The sequence below is a fragment of the Leucopleurus acutus genome (assembly GCF_964270905.1).
Source record: "Leucopleurus acutus genome assembly, chromosome: 10".
NCBI classification, from domain to species: Eukaryota; Metazoa; Chordata; class Mammalia; order Artiodactyla; family Delphinidae; genus Leucopleurus; species Leucopleurus acutus.
The window spans coordinates 20,131,500-20,154,621 of record NC_139153.1 but is presented as its reverse complement, the minus strand read 5'-3'; the positions used below and the strand labels follow the sequence as shown (position 1 = coordinate 20,154,621).

The following is a 23,122-nucleotide window of genomic DNA, read 5'->3' as shown; positions in this document are numbered from 1 at the left end:
TATGTATCACCCATAAACTCTAATTAAGGTAGACTTTCTTGGTTTTGCTTGTCTTCTCCCATTTGGGGCCACGTTTTTTACATATTGTACACGTAGCAAGAATGTGATTATTTTGCTACCTTTACAGTGTTGATTGTTATGGCTATGACATCCCAGTGTGATGACATTAGTCCCTTAATACTGGGCATTTGGGGACTGTCTTTCGCTCACCCCCATACCTCGCCCCCGCCTTGATCTTTGTGTAACACAGTGACCGCTTTTATCCATATTTCTGTTGGTTTACCTCCTTAGGATAAATTTCTAAGAATAAAATGGTTGGAGCAGAGGCGAAAACATCTTACGGTTCTTATGATTTAGTGCAATACTAACTGCCAAAGCAGCTTTATCAATCTAGACTCAACCTCATCAGCACCAAGCACTGCTTTCTGAGAACATGGTGTTGCTGGGCAGGTGTAATAAGGAAAGCTCAGGTTACCGTACACGGTGTTGTTTTTGGATGACTGACAATGGTGAACATCTCTTCACGTTTCAGTTTCGTATTCGCACCATTGAGAACTGTTACTTCAAACGTCACCCCCCTCCTGTCCCCTGGCAACGTGGTTCTCGTGACACTGATTGGACAGGAGTGGTGTTGGGTTGTGTGTAGCCTGGATTGAGAGTCAGCTTTCCCTGATCAACATTTTCCTATTTTCGTTTTTTTAAACTACCAGATGTATTCATCTTTTCTGGTTTACAGAGCTGAATCTGATGACAGAGATGATACAAGGCTATATGGGTGGGAGGGGTGCTGGGCCCTGGAAGAGACTGGCGAGTCTTCGTGAAGTTCTTGCTTTGTAATTTTAGACTCGGACAAATGTTTTGCCAGGCAGAACGAAACAAAATCCCCCCACCCCCACCCACCCACCCACCCAGTCCCGCCAACAACGTAGAGTTCACGGGAGAGAATATTTTGTTTTCCCCTGAAATCTGCAACCCAACTTCAGGAAGGTTATTTTTCCGTCCCAAAGGCACAGGGGACGACCCTACGCACGCTGGCTCAGTCCCAGCACCTACTGCCGAGTGGAAGCCCAGCAAAGGTGAACTGACCAGGTCTACGGTGTGACAACCTGACAACGCAACCAGGTGAGATACTAAGGCTTCTTAAAACGCCACAGAGATGAAATCCAGCTTCACGCCGTTTCGTGATACCAGCAGATCCCCGCCCCCCGGCCCCTCCTGCCCCCAGGTGGGGCAAAAGCAGTAACTCAGGCACGCAGGGCTCTAGAGGAAGGATCTCCACGCGAGATCCATTTCAGGTAAGATGCACACTGTTTCACGGTCTCCCAGGTGCCTCCTGGGAGATGGAGCTGCAGGTGGCGCCTTCTACCCTTGCAGGTCGCCCCCCACCCCCCCACTGCCGCCCAGTGCCTTTCTCTCCGACTCCTGCTTCCGAAAGGGCTCCCAGTGAATAACCGCAAAGCCCCACGTTTCCTTTCTTACATCTGAGTAATTCCTTTGTTTAGCTACTCTGGGAACAGAGGAGTTTTTAAGGCAAGCGGACTGGTGTTTAAAGGCATTGTGTTCAGAGGGTGTGGGCACAGCATGGAGTATTTTGCTCTGTAGCTCCTTTAGCCCCCTATCAGGATAAAAGTATAAGGCCCCAAAGCCATAATTATGTGACTACTTTGTAGCGTTTGTTTCAAGAGACAGACAAAAATGTTGTGGGGTTTGAGTGTCACAGAAAGGGTAAGAAGTTCTCTTTCGACACTCCATAGTAGCTGGGCTGCCTCATTAACCGAGGCCCTTTAAGCCTTGCTGTAGCGTTTATGGCTGGTTTATTCGCAGAGAACAGAACAGGTGAGAAACAAGTTGCATCCTAGCAGGGTAATGCACGTTGGACAAGAAAGAAAACTACGTCATTATAGAATTCGCTTAATGGAAATTTGAGATCAAAAAGCGTTAAGCATCTCTCACAAACACCGAGAGTAGGCACAGGGAATACGGGCTGATGACCAGCAATTATTTTTAGCAAAATCCTTTATTTTAGTGTAAACCTGTGAGATTTGAGCGATAAAACAGTATGCTTTGGGGCATCTCTATGCAGGGTTTCTTAAAAACAAAACACTCACACCAGTACAACCTTCGTTTCGTTAAAAATTAGGCTGATTGATTGCTTGCTGTAAAGCAAGGTTTCTGGTTTAACTCGAAGTCTGAAATAACTTTATAGTGACTCTGTCTTGCACAGCAAAATTAGCCTCACTCTAAACTGCTGTGAGAGGTTTTTACCCAAATACCTTTTTTAAAAATTGTCTTCTCTCTTTTCAGCGATCCTTTTTACTATAAATATTAGGAACACACATCAGGTAAACGTCAGCGGTCTGTGGATACTATGACAGACAAACAGTCTCTCTTCCACTCAGTAACTTCAGATGCTTTTGCTCCAGTAAGTATTCCTTGAAGCAGCGCACACGCCAATTTACGTGTGCTCTGAACTTCCTTAATAGCTGAGTTAAAATACTCCTGTGGTGACAACGATTTCGAGATGAATACGGGTGTGATAATAAAGTCAGAAAGACCAGGTTGCTCGACGAAGGAAGATCGATGGCAGTGGCGGCGTGAGAGAGAAACACATTCTTAAAATGCTGTGGAGTAAATGCTAAGAGACTGTTGATATAAATTTAAAACGATTATTTTCATCTTTAAAGGTCCTTTTCAAAGCACTCTGGGCATGCAATTCAAATGCTAAAGAATCGAATTTCAGATTCCTCCAAACCCACCAAGCTACCCATGCTGGCAGACAGCATTTTGCCTGTGTTGGTAGGTGCCAGTTCATGCTCTTGCTAACTGCCACAGGTCATATTTTCCATTCTCATCATCACTCAAATGCTCTTAAAATAAGACGTTGGTCAGGAATTCAGAGACACTGTGTAGACAAGGGGTTCGTTTCTAGGAGCTGACAGCACGGTCACCACTGAATAGGTTTATCCCTTTAAAAGCGGGCAGCGGGTTTCGCAGAGACTCGCTCAAAGCCAGAGGCTGTCACTCGACAGCAACCCCCGCCAATCCTCTCTGGGGAAATGTGCTCTCTTTGCTCGTTTAAAACTTTTCCTGGGAGACGGGGAGTCGTTACCGTCACCCCGCCTGCCTCCCATCACCCAGCCAAAAGGGGCAGCACGCACGGCCCCGCCCGTGGTGCGCCTGGTCCTGACGCCACGCACATGCAGCCTGGGAGAGCCCCCGTGCCTCACTCCGTACGCTTCTGGGCGTGCTCATTATACTGCCGTCTGCTGCTATAATGCTCCTGTTAATTTTCCTTTTAATATTTTAAGAGCAATCTATGAACCATGCCACCTTTCGTTCGTGCCATCGTCAGTGCTTGGTAATGACGCTTCGGCATGGCGTCCGCGCTTCCGCGTACCACGTAACCAAGTAAACGAGCATCCTTTGCCTCCCCGCTAGCTTCAGCCCGCCCACACGGTGAACAGACAGCGAAGAACTCTGCCACCGGGATGCGTTCTACTGCTATAGGAGGAAAAGGTAATGTGGCTGCGCGAATGGCCTGAGCCGGGCGAGCGAAGGCCAAGAGCACAGGTGTCACCCATTTTATGGCCTTGGGCACTCGTGGGGCCGCGTGAAGCCTACTGCTGTAACGGGAACGTCCGTAAACGGTCCTCCTCGGTGCGGACCGAGCTAAAGGTTTCTGGATGCACCCACTTCTATCTGGGTTCTAGGAAATCAGAAGTTACAGAAAAGGTGTCAAAAGCCGCCAGAGGAGAAGGGGCCGGTGTGCACCTAGAACAGGGGGACCGGGAGGTGACGGCAAAGGCGTTCCGGGGTGGCGGGTACTCACACGGCTTGCATAGGGGATCTGCCCGGGCTGCTGTCGCTCTCGTTGCTGTTGGTGTGCTCCATCGCCCCGTTCAGCTCTTCCCGTATGGCGCTGGCTAGGTTGCCCAGAGTGGGGTTTCCCATGGAAGCGGTAGTGTATAGAGGTATACTGTTCTCAGCCATCGAAGCCTGCCATCAACCGAGAGAAGATTTATGAAGACAAGGGTGTACACAGACGGGGAGGCTCTCAGTTACGGGTGGATTCAATGATGTTCGGTTTCACGGCATTCTGGGCACGGGTTGGAAAAGACAAGTTTCTAATCGGTGTAGAAGGATTTGTGCTTTACAAGTCAGGCTGCTGACACACGGCCCAGGCTGGGTCTCAGAGAGCTAGCTGGAGGGACCAAAGCGCCCGTGGGGAGGGAGGGCTCCGGTCAGCCCTGCTGGGTAGAGGCATCTGGGTTTAGACAAGGCTATCTACCAGTAACGAGGTTTCTGTCTGATGCCTTTCTTCAAGAGGAGCGGAACATTTCTAGATCACAGGGACATATGATGGAATTTTCATTTCTTTATCCACTTCGATGCCTCCAGTATTGGATGTTATTAAAGATCTGAGCAGATTACTCGGGCCACAGAGCCCAAACTTAGGAGCACTTCCATATAACCATTTGTCTTAGAGCCTACAGAAAAGGAAGAGATTATAGAAGTGGAATCCGTTTTTATCTCCCCGCCCCCATCATTTCCACTGGAACGAATTATTTTTGAATCTTTTTAGTGTAGTGTTCAGATAACTGGCTGAACGGTAACTCTAGGTAATCTTTCGGGGTCTGACCAATCACCTGGAATTGGAGGACTGAAGAAGAAAGAAATCTCTGGCAAAAGGAAGCTGTAAATCGTATTTCCTCTGGGTATGTAAGTACATCCTTACTGAGGTGACAAAGTCCCTCCCTCCAAGCGAGTGTCAGCGACAGAGTGTGCAAGTGGCGGGGAAAAGAAAGAAATCCTCAACTCCGTGGTGGGATACTGCTCATTGTTTTATCCTACTGCGGTTGAACAGAACGACCACCCCAGTCCTGAGATGCGGTACTTATCACTGGGCTGAAGTAGCCATGTTGTCGCATTTGGGTCATGACCCTGACCCAGTGACTCTTCATTTTATTAAGAGAGGACAGACGTTCGAAAACTGGCGGCTGTAATTAGACCCAGATTTATCAAAACGGCCCTCTTGCAGACTACACTATGCCTGCCTTTCCATCCTAATGAGGAAAAAAGTGCAATCACAAGACAATCTGGCGTGGTGACTCCAACTGGCCAGTCATACACGAGTCCAAACTAGTCTAGAAATCCTGGCTCTGGTGAGACAGTAAGAGCCAAAAACCAAGAGAGGACGCGTACAAAGCTGGGCTGCAGAGAATCCGCCTATTAAGACAATCGCAGTCTCACTCGCTGTACAAACTCCAAAGCCAGAAACGCCTTAGCCATCCAAGCCCCGCGATGGATGCCCCATCCACACCTACCGCAGCGCTGGCTAAGGGACTACTTCAAAGGCAGGCCCTCCGCAAGCCCACAGCTTTCCCTTCCCTTCCCGCCACTTCTGAATTTATATAACAACTGCCTTCTTTTAAAAAATGGGAAAAAAAAAAAAAAGTCCTGTTTTCATTTCCAAATGTGGTGAACTCATTTTGATGAACAGCACATCTGAACATTCCTCACTCTCCTACAGTTTGTCAAATAATTTGCATCAAGTACTTTTTTCAACAGATCTCTTGTGACTGACTGCAGTAAAGCCCTTTTTTCTTTTCTGGCAGAGCGAAAAGACAGACCCGCTGCCCGGTTTTTTTTACCCCCGCCCCAAGGGGCAGCTGGACAAGCATCTTGACTGTCTTTGTTCGAGACAACACAGTGGTCCTGCCTCTCCCCGACATGGAAGTTCTGCTGGGACCATCATGTGAGTCTCTTTTTCCTGGAAATACCACAAAGCCATTTCACTGCTGCAGTCAGAATGTGGCGAAAGTGGGGCCCCTCTCTAGCTTGGTATTTTTTCGCAGCTTCTCAAGTCAGTCGAAGATTGAGAAGTAAAAACAAAAGGGAAATGTTTCTAAGGATGTAGTCTTTGGGACGAGCTGGTCACGTACAGGGCAACCTTTTGGGGATGATGCGTTCTCCGTGGCTCTTAATGCGTTCTAGGGCAAAGCTATTTCCGATGGGGACTGGATCATAAAACCTGGGCTGACTGACTGACAGTGGTGAAAGGCATCCCAAGGTAAGCATTTTACACTGATCCCTTGATTCTCAGACAAAAAAGACGTAAATGAAAAAAACCAGTCTGGTGGCCTTTAAAAGAAAAAACGATCAAGTGGGCTGCGTAGAGAAACCTGGTGGCTCCTTCACATTCTGAGCGACGGAGCAAAGCAACCCACCCGAGCTTCGAAAAATGTTCACCAACGGCTTCGGCCTAACCTAGTGGTTCTTTCTTTTTTGGTCGTTGATGTCTATTTAGGAGAGGGGGCCAGGGGTGGGGGGAGGCTTACAAGTTTTATAATGGACCTAATTTTGTAAGTGGTCCTATGCCCACAGTATGTGGTTTCATATCACACTGGCCCCTCCTCTGCCAAAAAGAAAGAAAGAAAGAAAAAAAAGAACAAAGGTCCTTAAGTCAAGGTGCAGAAGTCCCTAAGTCCTGTCCCTCTTGGAATGTTTGTTAACCGCTCTGAGACGCCCGGGGGAAAGGCAGTCTATAAATACGAAGCTTTACGGTTACCCTTAGTTACTTCACTTTTTCAGAGCATACTGCAATCTGTCCCGAGTCCAATGTTTTATTTCTGTAGTGGATTCGGCTGTCCTATTTTATATATTGTATATCACGCGTTATGTTGCTCTAGTAATCTTTTGAAGATGTTGTTCCACTATTATTTTTACTTGCCTTGAAAAATGCAAGTGGGCGGGAAGGGAAGGCCTGCTGGTAGACTCTTTATTTAATTTGCACAGCAGAAAGTTGTCCTAGGGGACTGTCTACTGACCCGCGACCCAGACTCCTAGAGGAGAGGAAAAAGATCCATTCCTCAAATCATGACTTGAGATGCGTGTATTCACCTCACTGCAGGATGGACACCAAGTGTTCTTGGAAAACGGCAGCAGAGTTCGGGGCTATGGCTGAAAATAAGAAAGGGTGCAGAGGAGGCCAGGAGCAAATGTTTTAGAGGTGAAACATGAACAGTTCTGTAATGATAAAGCCTCCTAATTGACATTAGTCACAGAGTCAAGAGAATCCAGAGGATGGAGGATCACCGTTGCTGGTGGGTTGTTGTGTCGTTGTTGTTTGTTGGTGTTTTTTGGCCTTGCCGCCTCATGAATGTAAAACGTGCCTGTGATCTTCATACGATTCCAGGTAGAGCGGCCTTTAAATTCATACTTCACAACACTCCAGGGAAAATAGTGACTAATGAACGGTATTTACAGTGGCAGCATCTAAGCGTGCTTTTCATTTGCTTTTCGAAAGTTACAGTGTGAACTGCAAGTAATTAAGAGAAACTGTCAGAAAGCAGTCCCTCCTCTTAAATTTGGTTCAGGCTAAACACACACACACACACACACACACACACACACACACACGCGCGCACATGTGCGCGCGCACGCGCGAAAGCTAAGGTCAGTGAATTTGCCTCCGAACTGAAACTGCGTGAGAGGCGTATCATCCATCCTCCGGAGCCTTGAGCTCCTGCTGACCGAACTGGGAAAACGGTTCTCCAGGGCGCAGGGGAGGTGCTCAGCAAACCGCTGTTAAACAGGAATAGCCAGAGCTCCCCTCCCGATCGCCTCTTCCCTGCACTCTGTTCCCCTCAACGCTGAGCGTCTCCACCGAGTTTGTATCATTAGCGTCCCTTAAGGAGCCTCTTTTTACACTTCTCTCATTTGCGCCCTTCCCTCACAAAATTTTCGTATCTGTTGGTGCGTTACAGCCCTTTGCAGGAGCCCATGACGTCGTTATATGTAAGTATCGAGAACGCATGCTGCAAAGGTCTGTCACGGGCTAGGATCACATACGTCAGATCTATCTGTGTAGACTGTTGTTGTCATTTAAGTTACCGAGATCCCTCTGGACTGCGGTCTAGAACAATCTAGGTGGGTCAAAATCCAACAGGACCACGGACGGGCCAAAGGACCCTGCCCACCTACGAACTCTGGAGGGGGGGGGGTACCCAGGTAAACCTTAAGGAAGTGTGCTACAGTCTTCTCTTCGACCTGAGAGATGACTTTACTGTTGGGTAACGGAGAAATATGCGATAATTCAGAGGCTTAATGGACGCCAGGGCTGCCCCGGTAACTCACGTTTGGGTGGTAACCTCCCTCCTGCTCAATCCCCGTGGCTTCGTCCCCTGGCAACGCCGGTTACGTAAGGAGGGCCTGGTTTGTCAGTAGGAAACAAACGTTCTGCGAGCTTATTACGTAACCTCGAGCAATCCGCTGGAAACCTAAAGAGTCTCTCCTTCAACACCTCTATCGCTTGAACAAAAAGAGTTTACTTTTCCCAAGCGAACCCCACCCGCCCCGCTCTCCCCAGTGAAAAGAGGCCAAACTGGACTTGAAAAGAAAAAGGAGCAGAAGTGAAGAAGAAGAAGAAAAAAAAGCTCCGCTTTCTCTTTAAACCCGTGAACAATAGAAGGTCATGTGACACAGTGGCCTATCACCCAGCACATTAATAGCTGTGCTAGAGTAATTACACTTGTGGTATTTTTGCCTCAAGTGAAATTCTGAAATAAGAGGATGGAAATTATGATGCTGCTGATAAATATTAATAAGTGAACTTTTAATTTTTTTGCCACAATATTCAAAATGCTAAGCATCTTGCTAATGCTGAAGCAGCCCGACGTGCCTGCCTCCAGGGAGTACGATGCTTTGTGCACTTAAGAAAAAAGTTTAACGGAATTAAAATTTAATATCTAATTAGAGCGAGGCTAATATATTTTGAAATGAGTGCGGGAGCCATGTGCCTCCGCGGCACAGCCCGGACGGCCGTTCATCTTACCTGTAAAGCTGCATTGAGAGGTGTACAGTAGGCGTGGCTGGTCTGCATGTTTTTAATAAGGGAAGGGTTACTGCATAAGAGAAAGATAAAAACTCAAAGTTAAACGCAATCAACCCCCCGAGTGTTTTTCGCGAAGTCTCGTCTTAAAAGTCTCGTCTTAAGCTTGCCGCTATCTTTCCAAATCAATCAGAAATGTCCCCCAGCCAGAAGACCAAAGAAAAGGTGGGTTTCGCCCCTCCCCCCCCACCCCCGCGCGCTGGCTTTGTGGGGGGCTGCTCTGTGTGAACCTCCCCGCCCCGGGGTGGGAGAGACTTTGCCCGTTCAAGCAAACGGGGGGGGGGGGGGGTGGTAAAATTTTGGATTAAGTAATCATCGCCTCGGGCACTCCCTCCACGGATGAACTTTTGTCTGTCTCACAAAACAGCGACCTCCCTGTAAATGGGTAGTAACCCGCCCGGACTCCAGCAGGAAGGCAGATGCTCTAGGGCCTCGGGCTGGGGAAGTCAGCGAGCGGACTGGCAGGGTTTCCTGGGAGCCGGCGGGAGGAATCTTGCCTCTTAAGCTTCTCCAGGATTTGAATTCTAGAATGAATGCTAGAGGAACGGCAGGGTAGCTCCGAAGAAAAGATCTTCAAGGCTCATTTATTGCCAAAAGAAGAAGATGGAGAGAAGGCTACTCCGGGGGAGGGTCAGGCAGCCGAGGCTGGGGTTCCAGTCCTTCGGGCACAGCCGCAATTTGGGAGGGTACGAGAATAATTTGATGCTGTGTCCATTACCGACCAAATGAAGACAAGATAGATGTTGTTTTGAGGACAGCTGTAGCCAGGAGGGATACACATACTTGGGGAAAAAAAAAAAAAAAAATCATACAGGAGGCTACTGAGGGAAAGAAAGGGGTGGCTTCCGTGGGCGGGGGGGTGGGGGGCGGGAAATTATGTACGTTTCCCAATGGTCCCTAAAGGAAGGAGAGGCACGGGTCTCCATTTCTTTCCCATGCTTGGGGCCCTTTTGGCATTCATTTCACTATATTTATATCGTTATACTGAGTGAGCCAAGAAGAAGAAATGTATCCCAGTAAATACACATTTTAACTCTGAAGAAGGAAGTTTCCTCTTCACTTGGAGGAATCAGGGGGGCCACGCAAAAGCACTGGGTTATAGGGTCCCCGTAAAGCTGCTGAATCAAAAGCCAACCGATATTTGCATTAAAGACGTCAAAAAAGCATTATTCAAGGCACTGGTGTTCCAAAGAGAAACGAGAGAAATACATGTACAAATCACACGATTTAGCTCCGTTGCAGAAAGCCGCGGCACTGCTGCGTGGTGAGATGCAAAACTACCATGGGATGAGTCAACCATGCAAAGCCAAAGCAACAGCAGAAACAAAAAACAAAAGCAAGTAAAGGCTCTTACTGTGCGACAAGCTCGTCAAAGTTTTCATCGGGGCAGTATTTGCGAGGACGGCCTCGTTGAATATGGCGGCCACGTTTAAACTCTTCATCATCAACTGTCCAAAAGGACCCAAACTCATCCTCTACTCTGATAAAGCACTTATGCAGTGAGAGGTTGGTGCGAATGGCACCCTGGGATAGGAGCAGCAGCAAAGGAGATGAAGTGGCAACAAAAGGAGGCGGGGTTGGGGGCAGAACAGACATCCAATACAGGGAACAGGAGAAAGAAAATAAAATGCAATAAGCATAAGCCAATGGTTTGTGAGGGTTAATATGCATTGCCACCTAAAAGCTACTAGCATGTGATGCAACAAAGACCAGCAAGCAGGGCAGGGGGACTGGTGGGTATACAAAACAGGAGGGATGAAATGCTTTTTTGCTTCCCTTAACTGAGACAACGTGAAACCAGTTCTTTGGTCTAACACCATCTAGCAGCCAAAAGCCTCTAGTTAACACTTGTTAGCGCAATCCAAGCTAGGCTAAGAAGTTCAAACATGGTGGACGTACCCACTGATCTTTTGTGGCCTTCGTTTTTGGAACTCTACTTCATCCACTGTCCATACTGCCCCTTTAACGTTTTCTACTCGCACAAAACACTTGTGAAGACTAAGATTATGACGCACTGCATTCTGCAGCAAGTATAAAAGAGAGAACATTTACATTTTCTATAAGAAAAGACTCCAAAAACAGCAGTACATTCAGCCTAACAGTCCACAGTTGTAAAACCGTCCCCGAGAACTGTAGCTCCCACCCCCATGGATGACCCTCCTGTGGTGAAGGGGGGGGCCTCTTCCAAAATCAAAACCCCAAATGATGACTTAATTGTGTTTTGGCATTTTAGTCTAGTCTCTGGTGAACAGTTAAGCAGAGGAAAGATTTTTTTTAATACGCCTATTAGCCCCCAAACAGGTTTCACGGCCAAAATATAAAAGTAACGTTAATACGACTTCAAAATCAGGAAACAGGTAAAGCATAAAACCGTCCCTTTTAAACCCACTTGTCTCTCAGACAAAAGGGGTAATTTATTTTAATTTTTTTAAACCATGAAAGATGATAATTCCTACTGTTAAATACGTTTTGCTTCTTTTTAATTCGTCAAAGTGTTGGCTTTAACACCTTCGACACATTTGCTCGGGTCTATTATGAAGGAATTGACATTGGATTTCTACCATCGAGAGTATCGCCTCCTGTAGCTGGTAGGATCGGGGCGGGGGCGGCAGTGAGTGCCATGACCCTGCAGTGGGTCAGTATCCATTATCAAGCTAGGTCTTACCTTCCCAGTTATATAAATGTTGGCCCTTACTATGGGCAAGTGCTTTTAATTAACTGAGAAAATGCCAAAGGAACCCATGAGTAGAACTCTCAATGGCAAAATGAGGATACTCTAAGTTGATGGTTTCTCTCCATAGACACGTTTCTTTCTTAGGGTTCAAAGTCATTTCCCGTCACTCCTAAGCTGAGACCCTTGACATGCGTAATCTGCCAAAGGAGCATCTCAACTGCAGGGTGAAGAGTTTTTGACATCTCATCCTTCCTGAGTTTCAGGAATAATCCGCACCCCTTACTTACACTAGGTACAGTTAACAAGCGTGGCTTCATCTCTTTTTGAGTTCTCCTGGGTGAACGTGATTGACTGACACTCAAACCTGGACACGAGGCTATTTCAAAGAGACCCATATCATTTACTCCCAACTTTCTTCTTATAGGGAATGAGTAGGCGACAACAGGGGCTGGAGAAGTGGATACTTACACCACACCTCACATGCCTTGTAAGTGCCTCAATCCATCTGCCGCTATTGCTCACACAGTCTGTATTCCTCCCCTTAACCTGTGATATACTTCATCCTTCCAAGTGGCAAATCTTTTTTTTTTTTTTTTTTTTTTGCGGTACGCGGGCCTCTCACTGCCGTGGCCTCTCCCGTTGCGGAGCCCAGGCTCCGGACGCGCAGGCTCAGCGGCCACGGCTCACGGGCCCAGCTGCTCCGCGGCACGTGGGATCTTCCCGGACCGGGGCGCGAACCCGTGTCACCTACATCGGCAGGGAGACTCTCAACCACTGCGCCACCAGGGAGGCCCTCAAGTGGAAAATCTTGATCTCTACTTTGAGAGGTGTTTCCGTTTTTGGATGATCGCCATTAGCGACTCTGTGAGGAGTCATGCTAGAGAATGGTGATGTTTCTTGTCTGATATGGAATATTTAGAAGGTGACGAGAGAAGTGTTGTCACGTGGCATGACGAACTGCTCACAAGGAGAAGCCAGAGGACAAACGCTGAAGGAATTTTTGAGGAATGTCAGCATAACTGGGGTGGGTTCAGACTTCCAGCTGACTACGAAAGGACACCCCTGACTCAAACAGGTTTGATAGGTCTACAACAAACATCTCTGGAAAATGCTGGGCATGTTATACCTACAGCTAGTAGGGCAAATTTCCTGGCGTATAAACTGTAGTCTGATCTTTAAGTGGGCACCTTCTTTTGTAACACTGCACAAAGGCAGAGGATAAAGGATGCTAAGGGTCTACTGTTTATCTCCTACCATGACACTGAGGAGGCTGAAATAAATAAACCCAAATTTCCTGAAAAAGAAAGAAAGAAAGAAGAAAAGTCCAGACAGAGCATGTGTACCTACCAGACACCTTACTGGGAAAAGAAATCAACATCTCATCCTAATCACTGTCTAAGTTTTCCAGTAAGTATCAAAATGTACAGAAGTGTACATTGTAAAGCCATGTCTGAAAAACAGGACTGCTGTAGATCTGTCTGAACTATACAGCCATGTAGATAAAACTGTAAAGTCAAAACTTAAGTTTTGTTTTCGAAGACCGTGCATCCAAGCAAAAGCAACTGGAAATGGAGAGTTTCCCACAAAAGCTGAGTGAACTCTTTCCACTCATGACTTTAACTGGGCATTTTATCTTCTGTCTAAGATGACAGTACAAATAAGGACACATGGAGAAAATTATACGTATTTATGAGTCATTAAATACTTCATTTAGGACTGTTTATATGAAGGGCACTTTTCCCTGCAGTTTCTGAAAATGAAAAAGTTAAATCTGAAGATCTGAGCTTAAATATCACATTCATAACGGGTAATTATTTTAAAACTTGATCATTTGCTATTTATAAAAGGCAATCTGAAGAAAATGTCTGCTTCATGCTTATACTTCCGAAATTCTGAAAAGCATTCACAGCTGAAGACTGTTTTCTATTTTACATCTCAAGGCAGGCTGAGGAAGAGAAGGGAAGGGTTTTGAACCTAGGTTCCTTCGGGGCCCACGTGTCTTAATGGAAATAAAAAAGCTACTTTGGGCCATCAGAGATGATTCACAGCTCCGTAAGGTTGATGAATTAATTCTTTGGTTATATTCTTTCAAAACGCTATTTGATGATGAATGTAGTAGAGGAAACAGCGTTTTCTGTTTCTGCTGTTGTTTTTCTCCCATATAAATTACGAACGGAGCAAGGAAGACCTGTATGTCCAGCAAAGCATGTTTTCCTTGCATCCTATTTCTAATAATAACGTGTAAAATATCCAAAAATATTTGCATTTTAAATATTTCTAAATTTTTTGGAATTTAGGGATTACAAGAATTCTAGATAGTAGTAAAGGTGCGAAAAAAAAATATATGACTCTCAGATTGTATCTGCTGCCCCTTTTTCTAAAGCAAAACTATTAAAAACCGAGAAATTTGAAGTGGGAAAATCCAAAGACTGGTGAGGGCTTAACCGAATACAATGGAATCACTACTAACAGAACCTACGAACCAACTGCTGAACTGGGATTGAGGTATGTCATGTGACCCCCGAGCCTTGCTGGGGGCATCCCAGGTGGAGCTATGGAATCTGACCCGTTTTACAGCAAATGCTGTTACAGTCAAGTCACATATTTCAGAATTTGCTTTTCTTCCCCAGAGTGCCTATGAATATCGATGGACAGTCTCTCGACTTAAACAAACAAACAAACCCTTAATAATACATATATTGGGTTCTCCTGTAATAACTCCAATATACCTTGCTAGTACTTGGAGTGCATAGGTTAAGGAGCTTATATCCAACCAATGAAAGTTAAGTGTATCTGATCATTTCTCCAGGTTCCTGATGGTTAAAAAAAAAAAACACAAAAGTGATCTACGCATTCTCTGCAAATACTGGTGGTGGCTAAAGACGGAAAACCATGAGGTCTGTGTACACGAGACAACTTCCTACACATTCCAACCAGAGAGAGATGATTTTACTCGTTATGCCAACATAATGGGACTCTTCCATCCCAGCATTTTAACCCCAGTGGAATTATTTTCTCAATCCAGTATGCCTACAAATTAGACTCTTTGAATGTAGCCAAACAATATGTTCGTAACTTACAACACCTGCATCTTACCGACAACAAACTCTCTCCTATAAATGCCAAGACCCAAGACTCAACAGGCCTGCAAGAAAGCTTACCTTCCATGTGGCAGCGTTACGCCGGAAGTAAGCAAACATTCGTGTGAACCAGTTATAGATTTCATTTAGTGTTAGCTGCTTCTCTGGAGATTCGAGAATGGCCTGTGAAGCAAAAGCAACAGAGAAAGATAATTTATGACCAAATCAACAGAACCGCCATTGTACGGTTTCCTGAAAACATAAAATAATCGTGATGCTGAGCTAAATCCTACGGAAGGTTTCACGAAATGCTCTAAGATTAATGGCTGTATTTACCAGTTCAATAGCAAAATTCAAAATGGAATTATCTAATTGTTTGGAGTTTTTATTTCTGTTTCCGTACAGAAATATTAATTTATTAGTCATTCATAAAGCAGAATCAAAGAGAAATGCAAAACATTTCACTAGCTGATTAAAGCTCAGTAATTATTTAGAGCTCAGATTAATTCTAGGGATCAGAGATTACTGCAGCTTGTGATAATTGACTTGCCATCTTTAAACAGGCTCATTTTCACTGTTGTGTGAAATGAATTTCCTAATAATCACATCGTATTGTAATACTTAATCAAAAGCAATTATGTTATATATTGCAGATTTAAAAAACCTTATAGAACAGGTTTTAGCACGCTTGCATACTAAACGGTTTTAAATCTACTGCATCAATATAATACATCCATGTACACCTATACCTTCTGATATCATTTCTCATGCCCCGTTATTTACTTACCTGCCTAATTAAAGATGCATATGTAAATGGTGGTCTAACTTCTGCGTTCTTATAAAATTCTTGGTTCTGCGCAATATCTGCTAAATAAGAATCATTGTCCTATTAATTATCACTTTTTACAAAGAGGCTGGTCGACAAGCACTGCTGATCACAGTTCTCCCCGCGGCAAAAATGGAGCATCTACCTGAAGAGATGGGCACGTTGTATTTGTCTGAGTACCGCCTGCGGATGGGTCCCACCGTGTGCATGCTGGTGGTGGTGATGACGGAGGGGCCTTGGGTGACGGGAGTGATGGGGGCAGTGGGGGTCGTAGGAGTATGAGGTAAGCTCTGTGGAGAAGCCTCTGATGCAGACTTGGAGAGTGTGACACTTGATACCAGATTCAGCTGTGAGGAAAGGAACAGTTCTTAGAAGACCTTCAGAAAAAAAACAGAGCAACCAAGAAAGCATCTGCAAGGCAGCAGGAATTATACAGGGGAGGCCTGGCTAGTTTTATGCCTCACAGTAGATGTTTATCATCAGCTGAAGCAGGAGGCGAGTTCCCATGTAAAAACCATTCACTTTATTTACTTACTAAAATTTCCAGCATCCTGTCCTGTGATTCTTTTTTTTCTAATTTATTTTTTTTATTGTAGTTGATTTACACAATGTTGTGTTAGTTTCAGGTGTACAGCAAAGTGATTCAGATACACACACACACACACACCCCCCCCCACATCTCTCTATATACATACCCATATGTTCCTTTTCAGATTTTTTTCTCCCATGTAGTTTATCAAATAATATCTCTTACGATGTCCTCCTTTCCTGTTGTTGCTGAGACAGGTTTTTTCCCAAAGACAGTTAAACAAGCGTTTATAGACCCAAAAGGGGTTACCTAGCCTGGTGAGTTTGAGAAATTCTGGGTCAGGATGTTTCTTTAAGCACGACTTTGCACCCTACTATGCCTTGTAAATCTCGAAGCGGGAGAGGGCGTCCTTGTAGCCCCACGAACGCTGCTGTTTCAGGAAACACCAGTTGGGATACACTGGTATCAACCTGAGCTCTTAGAACTTTCTGGAATGTGCTAGTACAAGCGAGAAACTGTTTTTACCTAATTTTAATAAAAAGGAAAGTGGTACTAAAATAGCCACATATAGCCACTGGCTACACCACACTGGGACGGGCTAACTCAACTCCAGGATGAAACTTCACGGACGGGAACTACTGCTGAGAGGTCTGGCCTGTGACTTGTATTAAAAAGAGTGGCACCGGATCCAGTGAACATCCATTTAGTTCCATTAGTTGGCAGAGACTAATCTTTGAAAGCTTCCTCTGTCGCCTTCATTAAACTCTATCCAATATGGGATTGGAATTATTTGTTTAAAAAGAATAGGGCATAGGAGAGATCTGGAACTGTAAAACATTTTAATTTTTTTCCTTCCAGTAACAAAATGGAATAAGCCAACGCTTCAAGTCCGGAAACACACACTAGTTATTTGCAGGGGCACAGAGGAAAATCAACAAGCCCTGTCTCGGTCCTTCCTTCCTTCTTTCTTTCTTTCTATCTGTTTCTCCTGCACCTTGAAGTGTTTCTCTAATTAATAACTGGAAACACGAGCCTGTCCCCCTTTGCAAAAACTCGTTGCTACTGAAATATTAAGTCTGGCTACACTGAAGAACTTGGTTGTTTTCAACAGAGTTCTTACAGTTTACCCAGAACTGCCCTCTGAGGAACTCGTAGCTGCCCCCAGTCCAAGAAAGTTTGGCAAAGTAGCCTTGCTTGGTATCACTATCTCAAACCAGATTGTGAATCACTTAACAAATTAAGTCTGGTTCACCACTGCAACAGTCCTAAGTCCAAGACATTATTTGTGGAAAGTATTAAAAATGAGATTCCTCTGAGATCATAATCAAAGAACAGATTAAAAGAGAGTTCTAATTTGTTGGGAAGACTCAACCTTACTCATACCCTAGTAATGAGAAAGATCAAATATCGTTGAGAAAGTATTAATGGAAAAACATAAACATGGCACTGGAAACTGAACGCTGGGTTGCAAGCTTTTGGTTGGGCTTTCCTTTTTCTCCCTCCCTTTAAATGCTGACTCAGCCAACACCAGACCGCCGCCGCCGCCGCCGCCACCGCCGCACCCCACCCTGCCCCGCCCCGCCCACCACCAATCCCTACACCCCATGCTCCCCCATGCCTGATAAGAGCAAGCTGTGGAGATGGTACCACCCTTATGAATCCCCCAGCAAGCTGGGCAGACGCTGGGAGCTGCTTTTCTTATTAGTGCTGGAAACTTGACTTCGTGACACACATTTGCAAACTAAGTGCTCACGGTCCGGCGTAGCAGCCGCGGCGGGACGGAGCAGATCTGGGAAGGCTGGGGCTGACCTCCTCTTTGCCTTGGGCCTCCATCACTGACCAAGTACAGGAACAGCGTGTCTAAGCATCAGCCCCAGCAACGGGTCAAGGAAATCAGCGCACGGAAGGCTAATGCTCATCAGTATACAGCCTTTAAAATGCAGATGCTCTTAGGCTTAAGAGGATCCCAGCGCTCGGGAAAGTCACAGGGACCATTTGTAAAGACCACGCTGTGAAGCCCGGGCCACCGCCTGGTCTCGCTGAATTCTCATACCATCGCGAACACTTGAGATGTCGTTACTCACGTTTCACAGATGAGCAAACACAGGCTCACGGGAGATTAAATAACGTGCCCATATTCACAACCTGGACTCAAAATCACATACACACTGGAGATTCTAGGCCCTCTGTATAACGGTCTCCTTACGCCCAGACAACGGGAACCATCAACAGTATCCGGGTTCATTTTTCTGCACGCTCATTTTTGGAAGGGACCTGGGGATTAGCTTTTATCCCTGCTTATAACTGACATTCAATAAATCTTCCCCAGCAAACATACGGCAATGGGAACTGAAACGACAGAAGAAGGAACAGAACTGACAACTGCTGCCCTTGAAGGGCTTACCGTCAAATGCAGACACTGATCAAAGGAAAACAGGCAGAGCAACCGTAAAACAATTCCGAGAACTAACTCTGCTTCCGGGCTCTTCCGTGGAAGAACAGTACCCTCAACACCACAGCGTTCTTTAAAAGGTAATGAAAATTATAATATAAATACAGCGTCCTCAGGGAATATGCACGCTCCTTTCCAGTTCTGTGAGGAAGATCACCAGGCCCACTGGGTTCTAGTTAATTTCCCAAACCCCAGACTCGTGGAAACATTCAGCAAGTGCAGGCCCATCTCTTGGGAGCTCACCTACAAGAACAGACAAGCCCCACGATACGGGTACAAAGTCATAAAACATGCAAAGAATGTCATTCTTGCAGCCTTAATACTTGGACTGTTTCTACTGAAAAAGCAACAGTCGGGAAGGAAATCCCTCCCGGTTAGCACGATCCACGAAGAAAGATGCAGCTGAATTTTCTGGAGGCTCTGAAACACAGGTACCAAGTGGAAATCAACACCAAGCCCGAAGAGAGCAGAGAGGGTTTTTTTTTTTTTTTTTTTTTTTTTTTACCAGGCTTGACAAATGACACCGTGATTCACACCCACTGCTGGGCCGTCTCTAATAAGCCACAGAGGAAGTAGCCAATCTCGGCTAATTACCAGATAAAAATGTATTGTAAGGACTCTAATTAGGAGACGCGGATGGAGGTGATCTAATGATTAAATGCTGCATTCGACTGACCCCACCATCGATGTGCAGTGGTGCAAGATGTCACTGGAATATTTTGTAGAAACAGTAATTTTATTTCGAGGAGGGGAGGCAGTAATATTTGTAATGATGGCTATGAGGTAAACTAATTAAAAGACAGTTCCTAGAGGAAGAGGGTGGCTGAGAGCAGCTGTGGCCATTCCAGAACCAAGTGCCAAGTCTCCACAGAGGAACTGCAGTCAAGTGGAAAATTTCTGCCTGACCTCTGCCCCTGCTATTAATTTGCAGGAAAACTAATGACACATATACATATTCCCACAGAATTGCTCTAATTGCTAATTTGCCAAAGGAGCCCCGATTCCAAATCAAACACGACTGTAGCCTGCGAGGGAAGAAAGAACAAAAAGCGGTAAACTCCAAACACAGGGTGCTTCGCCTCGCGGAATCATCTGAAGGCTGAACCAACAAGTTAATGAAATGTCAACCTTGTCAACGGTGATCGAAGTTTCTTAACTTTTAAACTCCGGCTGGATGATCACATGCTGGTCTCGAGGAGAGACCATCTTTGGGGAGGAAGGTCACGAGGGAGTGATAAGATGCGGCAGGGGGCAGGTTTCAAGATAGGCTCTGCGTTCAAACCAGACCTGCTCTTTTCATTAAGGTCTCTCTCTGCAAAAACTGGACCCCCTACGCCCCCCACCACACACACAAAAATTAATTACAGACGTAGAACAGCAGAGCAAACCGGGAACGGTGAGGGGTGTGCTGCAATCTTGCAAGATTCACCTGAACTGTAAACTATTAAAACTTAATAATATAATCATCAATTAGAAATGAAAGCACGTGTGCTTCGTGTTTCTGACTGTAGCTCAGGTTGGGAGAGAGAATTTTTTTCTTCCGGGGCCTGGAGCAGGAAGGGATGGGGACTCTGGGAGGGTTTCTTTTCCTATTTTTCAGATTGTGTTCATTTTCTATTTAAAAAGAAGTTGCTATGTTTAGAAAAGTTAGTAACTCTGATATTTTCTACATGGCAAGTTTCCATCATGTGATGATTTGGGCAAAGATAATCTCTTTGAAACGCCGGCCAAAAGCTTAAATTCTTATGTCACTTAAGATTGCCGTTGGGCTTTATTTTTTTAGTTTCTATGCACTCTCAACCGTCAGCTTTTCTCCCAGGTCAGTTCCAGGGGTGACTATCCTAGAAATCTTACCCATCCGAACAACTGGAACCAGCCCAGCTGCCCGGGACTCTGCCGAGCCCCTTTTCGAAAGATTTATCTTTCGTTTTTAAACAGTAACCTCCTCTCTCTCTTTTAAAGACGGTGAGTCACTCCCATTTTTTTAAAAATCAACGAACGGCTGAGGTAAACCCCAGACGGAAACAGACTTGTTGTGAGCAGCCCCATAAGGACTCACCTGGATTTTTGTTTGTGCTCTTGCCTCGCTTCAGAACAGATGCTGAGAACAAAAGGCCAACCTGAAACCCAGACACCGAGGGGCCCAGCCGCTTAGATGGACTTTGGGGCTCACTCGCTTTTCTGCTGTTGGTTCGACTGGCCTGAGCAGGTGAATCCTAGACACGAATCCCTCGCGTTCAGAGGTGGCCTTTTCTGAGGCTGAAGGGACGGGAAAGATGTTACCAGATCGTGGCAGGGGGTTGGGGGGTGGCCTTGGGGAGAGCTCTCTCTGCCTGGTCCTGCTTACTGCCTTAGATCTGGGCCCTGCCGCAGGGCAGTGACCGAGAAGGTGGTCGTCAGGATGAACCTCGGGGTGGGGGACTGCGCGAGAAACAGTATAGAAACACCCCTTGTGTGTGGGTGTGGTGCTTGCGAATCTCTCTTTATGACGGCATCAAATTATTCCCCCAACTCAACAGCCAGGCTGCAGCGAGCAGCCCACAAAATCAGCCACTTCGTTGAGAGACCCCCCCTTTTGCGGAGCGGGGGGCATGGGGCGAGGGAACACACGGACGGACACACTCTCTCTCTCTCCCTCTCTCTCTCTCTGTTTTTAGTAGTAGCTAAAAACGATTTCCAAACAGTCCTAACTGCTACGGTTGGAGGAAACGAGAATGCGTGCAAAGGAAAATCTAATACTGCCTTTCGCCTCAAATAGCCAAGTTCTTGTGTTTTACAACATGTCCATAAAGGAGATAGTACCTACACTGTAATTACTTGCCCACCAAATCGGAAGGGATGTGGTTTCTCCAGCGCTGGGAGCTGTTCTCCGGTGGGTAGGAGGAATAGCCTAAAGCACAGCCTGCCTCTTACGTTCTCAGGATTATAGAATATGACCTACGGCATTTTCCTGACCTTATGATAGTGAAAAAGTCTTTTTCAAAAATCCTTAACAACTTAATAAAGTATTATTACAGACATGCTTCTTGGTGCTGGTTGTTATTATTTTATCCTCTGAGTGAGGCCTCCCTCCAAGGACAAGCATTCACCCCCAAGCAATCCGTTTTGGTGTTTACCTTGAGAACATGAACTGGTACCGAGTTTGGAACAAAAGAATATCATTCTCATTAGGACAGTTTACGATCGCCTGATTTTTCGCTTGTGCTTCTCTGAACACGGAAGAGAGACGAATCTTTTAAATCGCCAACGTACAATACACGTGGGCCATTCTGTACGTATGTCAAGCCCGCCTTTGCCCACTGTATGTCCCCCATTGCTAGAATGTACAGCTCTGTTCTGGTAAACTTTTCCAAGCAGGGGCCAGCCTTAATAAAATTAAAAGCTTCTAAGTAAAATTATGACAAACGAAAAGCTTATTTCAGCCGCTGTTGGCCATTCCTTTCTCCCCTCCACTCTGATCATCTTCACACACTTCCCCAGTTCCCTTCCTCAGAGACACAGACACACGCACCTACTGTTAACCCGAGAAAAGAGTCACGAAACTCGCTTCTTTCCACTTCTTCCTATTCATCTTTTAGGTTTCACCTTAGATGTCACCTGTCCCAGAAGTCTTTCCTCAACCCCCACCGTCTAGGGCAGCGGTCCACACACTCACTCCCCGACAGCACAGCTCATGCCAGGGAGAGCCTGGGAGTGTGCCTTTGGTAGTTGGTCCCACGAGACCCCAAACACCTCGATGGCAGGGATGGTTCTGTCTGGTTTAACTACCCTATGTCTTCCTGTCGCACGTCCAATAAATATTCGTTGACGCAATAATTCGATTTTAAATTCAGGAATTCTCTTCACGAAAACAGCGTGCACTGCAGTTTGAGTCCTGGGTATAATTACGAAAGGAAAGGTTTTTATCGGTTTAAAAGATTTTCAAGCAAGCAGGAGGAGATGTTATCGGAGGCACGTGTGGAACAGGACCGCCGTAAACCCCTATTCAGGTCCTCTCCACGCTTTCCAGTGGGAGTCGCGCTCAGACCCACGCCTAAAAACTTGGGATTCTCCCGAGATGAGCACAGCCTCTGATTAGCCAAATGGGAACATGAGTTCCACAACAGCGTCCAGCGAACACGTCTACGGGCTGCTGTCAGAACAATCCAAGAAGGTTTTGGCAGTGAAATGGGAACGGGTTGGATGACTGGACACAGCAAATGACACTTACCACCCAAATGGCATTTAGTGAAAAGCAACGTTTACAGCAAAGCATTCTATCACTTAGTGACTAAGGATTTTAAAATAAACACCGAGTTCCTTTTTTAAACAGAAATGGAAAAAAGAAAAAAAAAAAAAAAAAAAAAACACTCCACAAACTTCCTGGCAAGACTCTAACGTGAGAGTCCCCAGCTAAGGTTAGATCTGAATCCCAGGGACTGCTTCCTTCAAATCAGAGAGTCTAGAACGATAGGCATCTGAACATACACCGTGCGTTCTACTATTTCAGGTGGAATAAATCAATTACAAGCAAAAGGGAGTCTTCTGCACCTTAGAACCGATCATCAGATAACTCTCTATCCCTAAAGTTGAAAGCATCAAGGGTTTGCTCTACGTCTGTCCACCCCTCCCCTTTTTTTGGGCAAAGAAGTAAAAATGTATGCAAAACACTACACGTCTACCTTTTATAAT

At 45.7% G+C, this 23,122-nt stretch overlaps 1 protein-coding gene across 14 annotated transcripts in view; it reads right to left on the bottom strand.

The window, feature by feature from the left end:
* Nucleotides 1-23,122, bottom strand: part of FOXP1 (forkhead box P1) — a 380,424-nt gene that overhangs the window by 5,548 nt on the left and 351,754 nt on the right. For 11 of the 14 annotated variants that reach the window (XM_082848503.1, XM_082848504.1, XM_082848506.1 and 8 more), the window contains 6 exons: nucleotides 15,616-15,817; nucleotides 15,432-15,511; nucleotides 14,726-14,827; nucleotides 10,790-10,911; nucleotides 8,834-8,903; nucleotides 3,830-3,996 (listed from right to left, as the gene is read on the bottom strand). In XM_082848503.1, the coding sequence (XP_082704629.1) occupies nucleotides 3,830-3,996; nucleotides 8,834-8,903; nucleotides 10,790-10,911; nucleotides 14,726-14,827; nucleotides 15,432-15,511; nucleotides 15,616-15,817 (743 nt within the window). Of the gene's footprint in view, nucleotides 1-3,829; nucleotides 3,997-8,833; nucleotides 8,904-10,244; nucleotides 10,415-10,789; nucleotides 10,912-14,725; nucleotides 14,828-15,431; nucleotides 15,512-15,615; nucleotides 15,818-23,122 lie in introns of all 14 variants that reach the window. The other 3 variants (XM_082848510.1, XM_082848498.1, XM_082848502.1) reach the window with 2 other exon arrangements.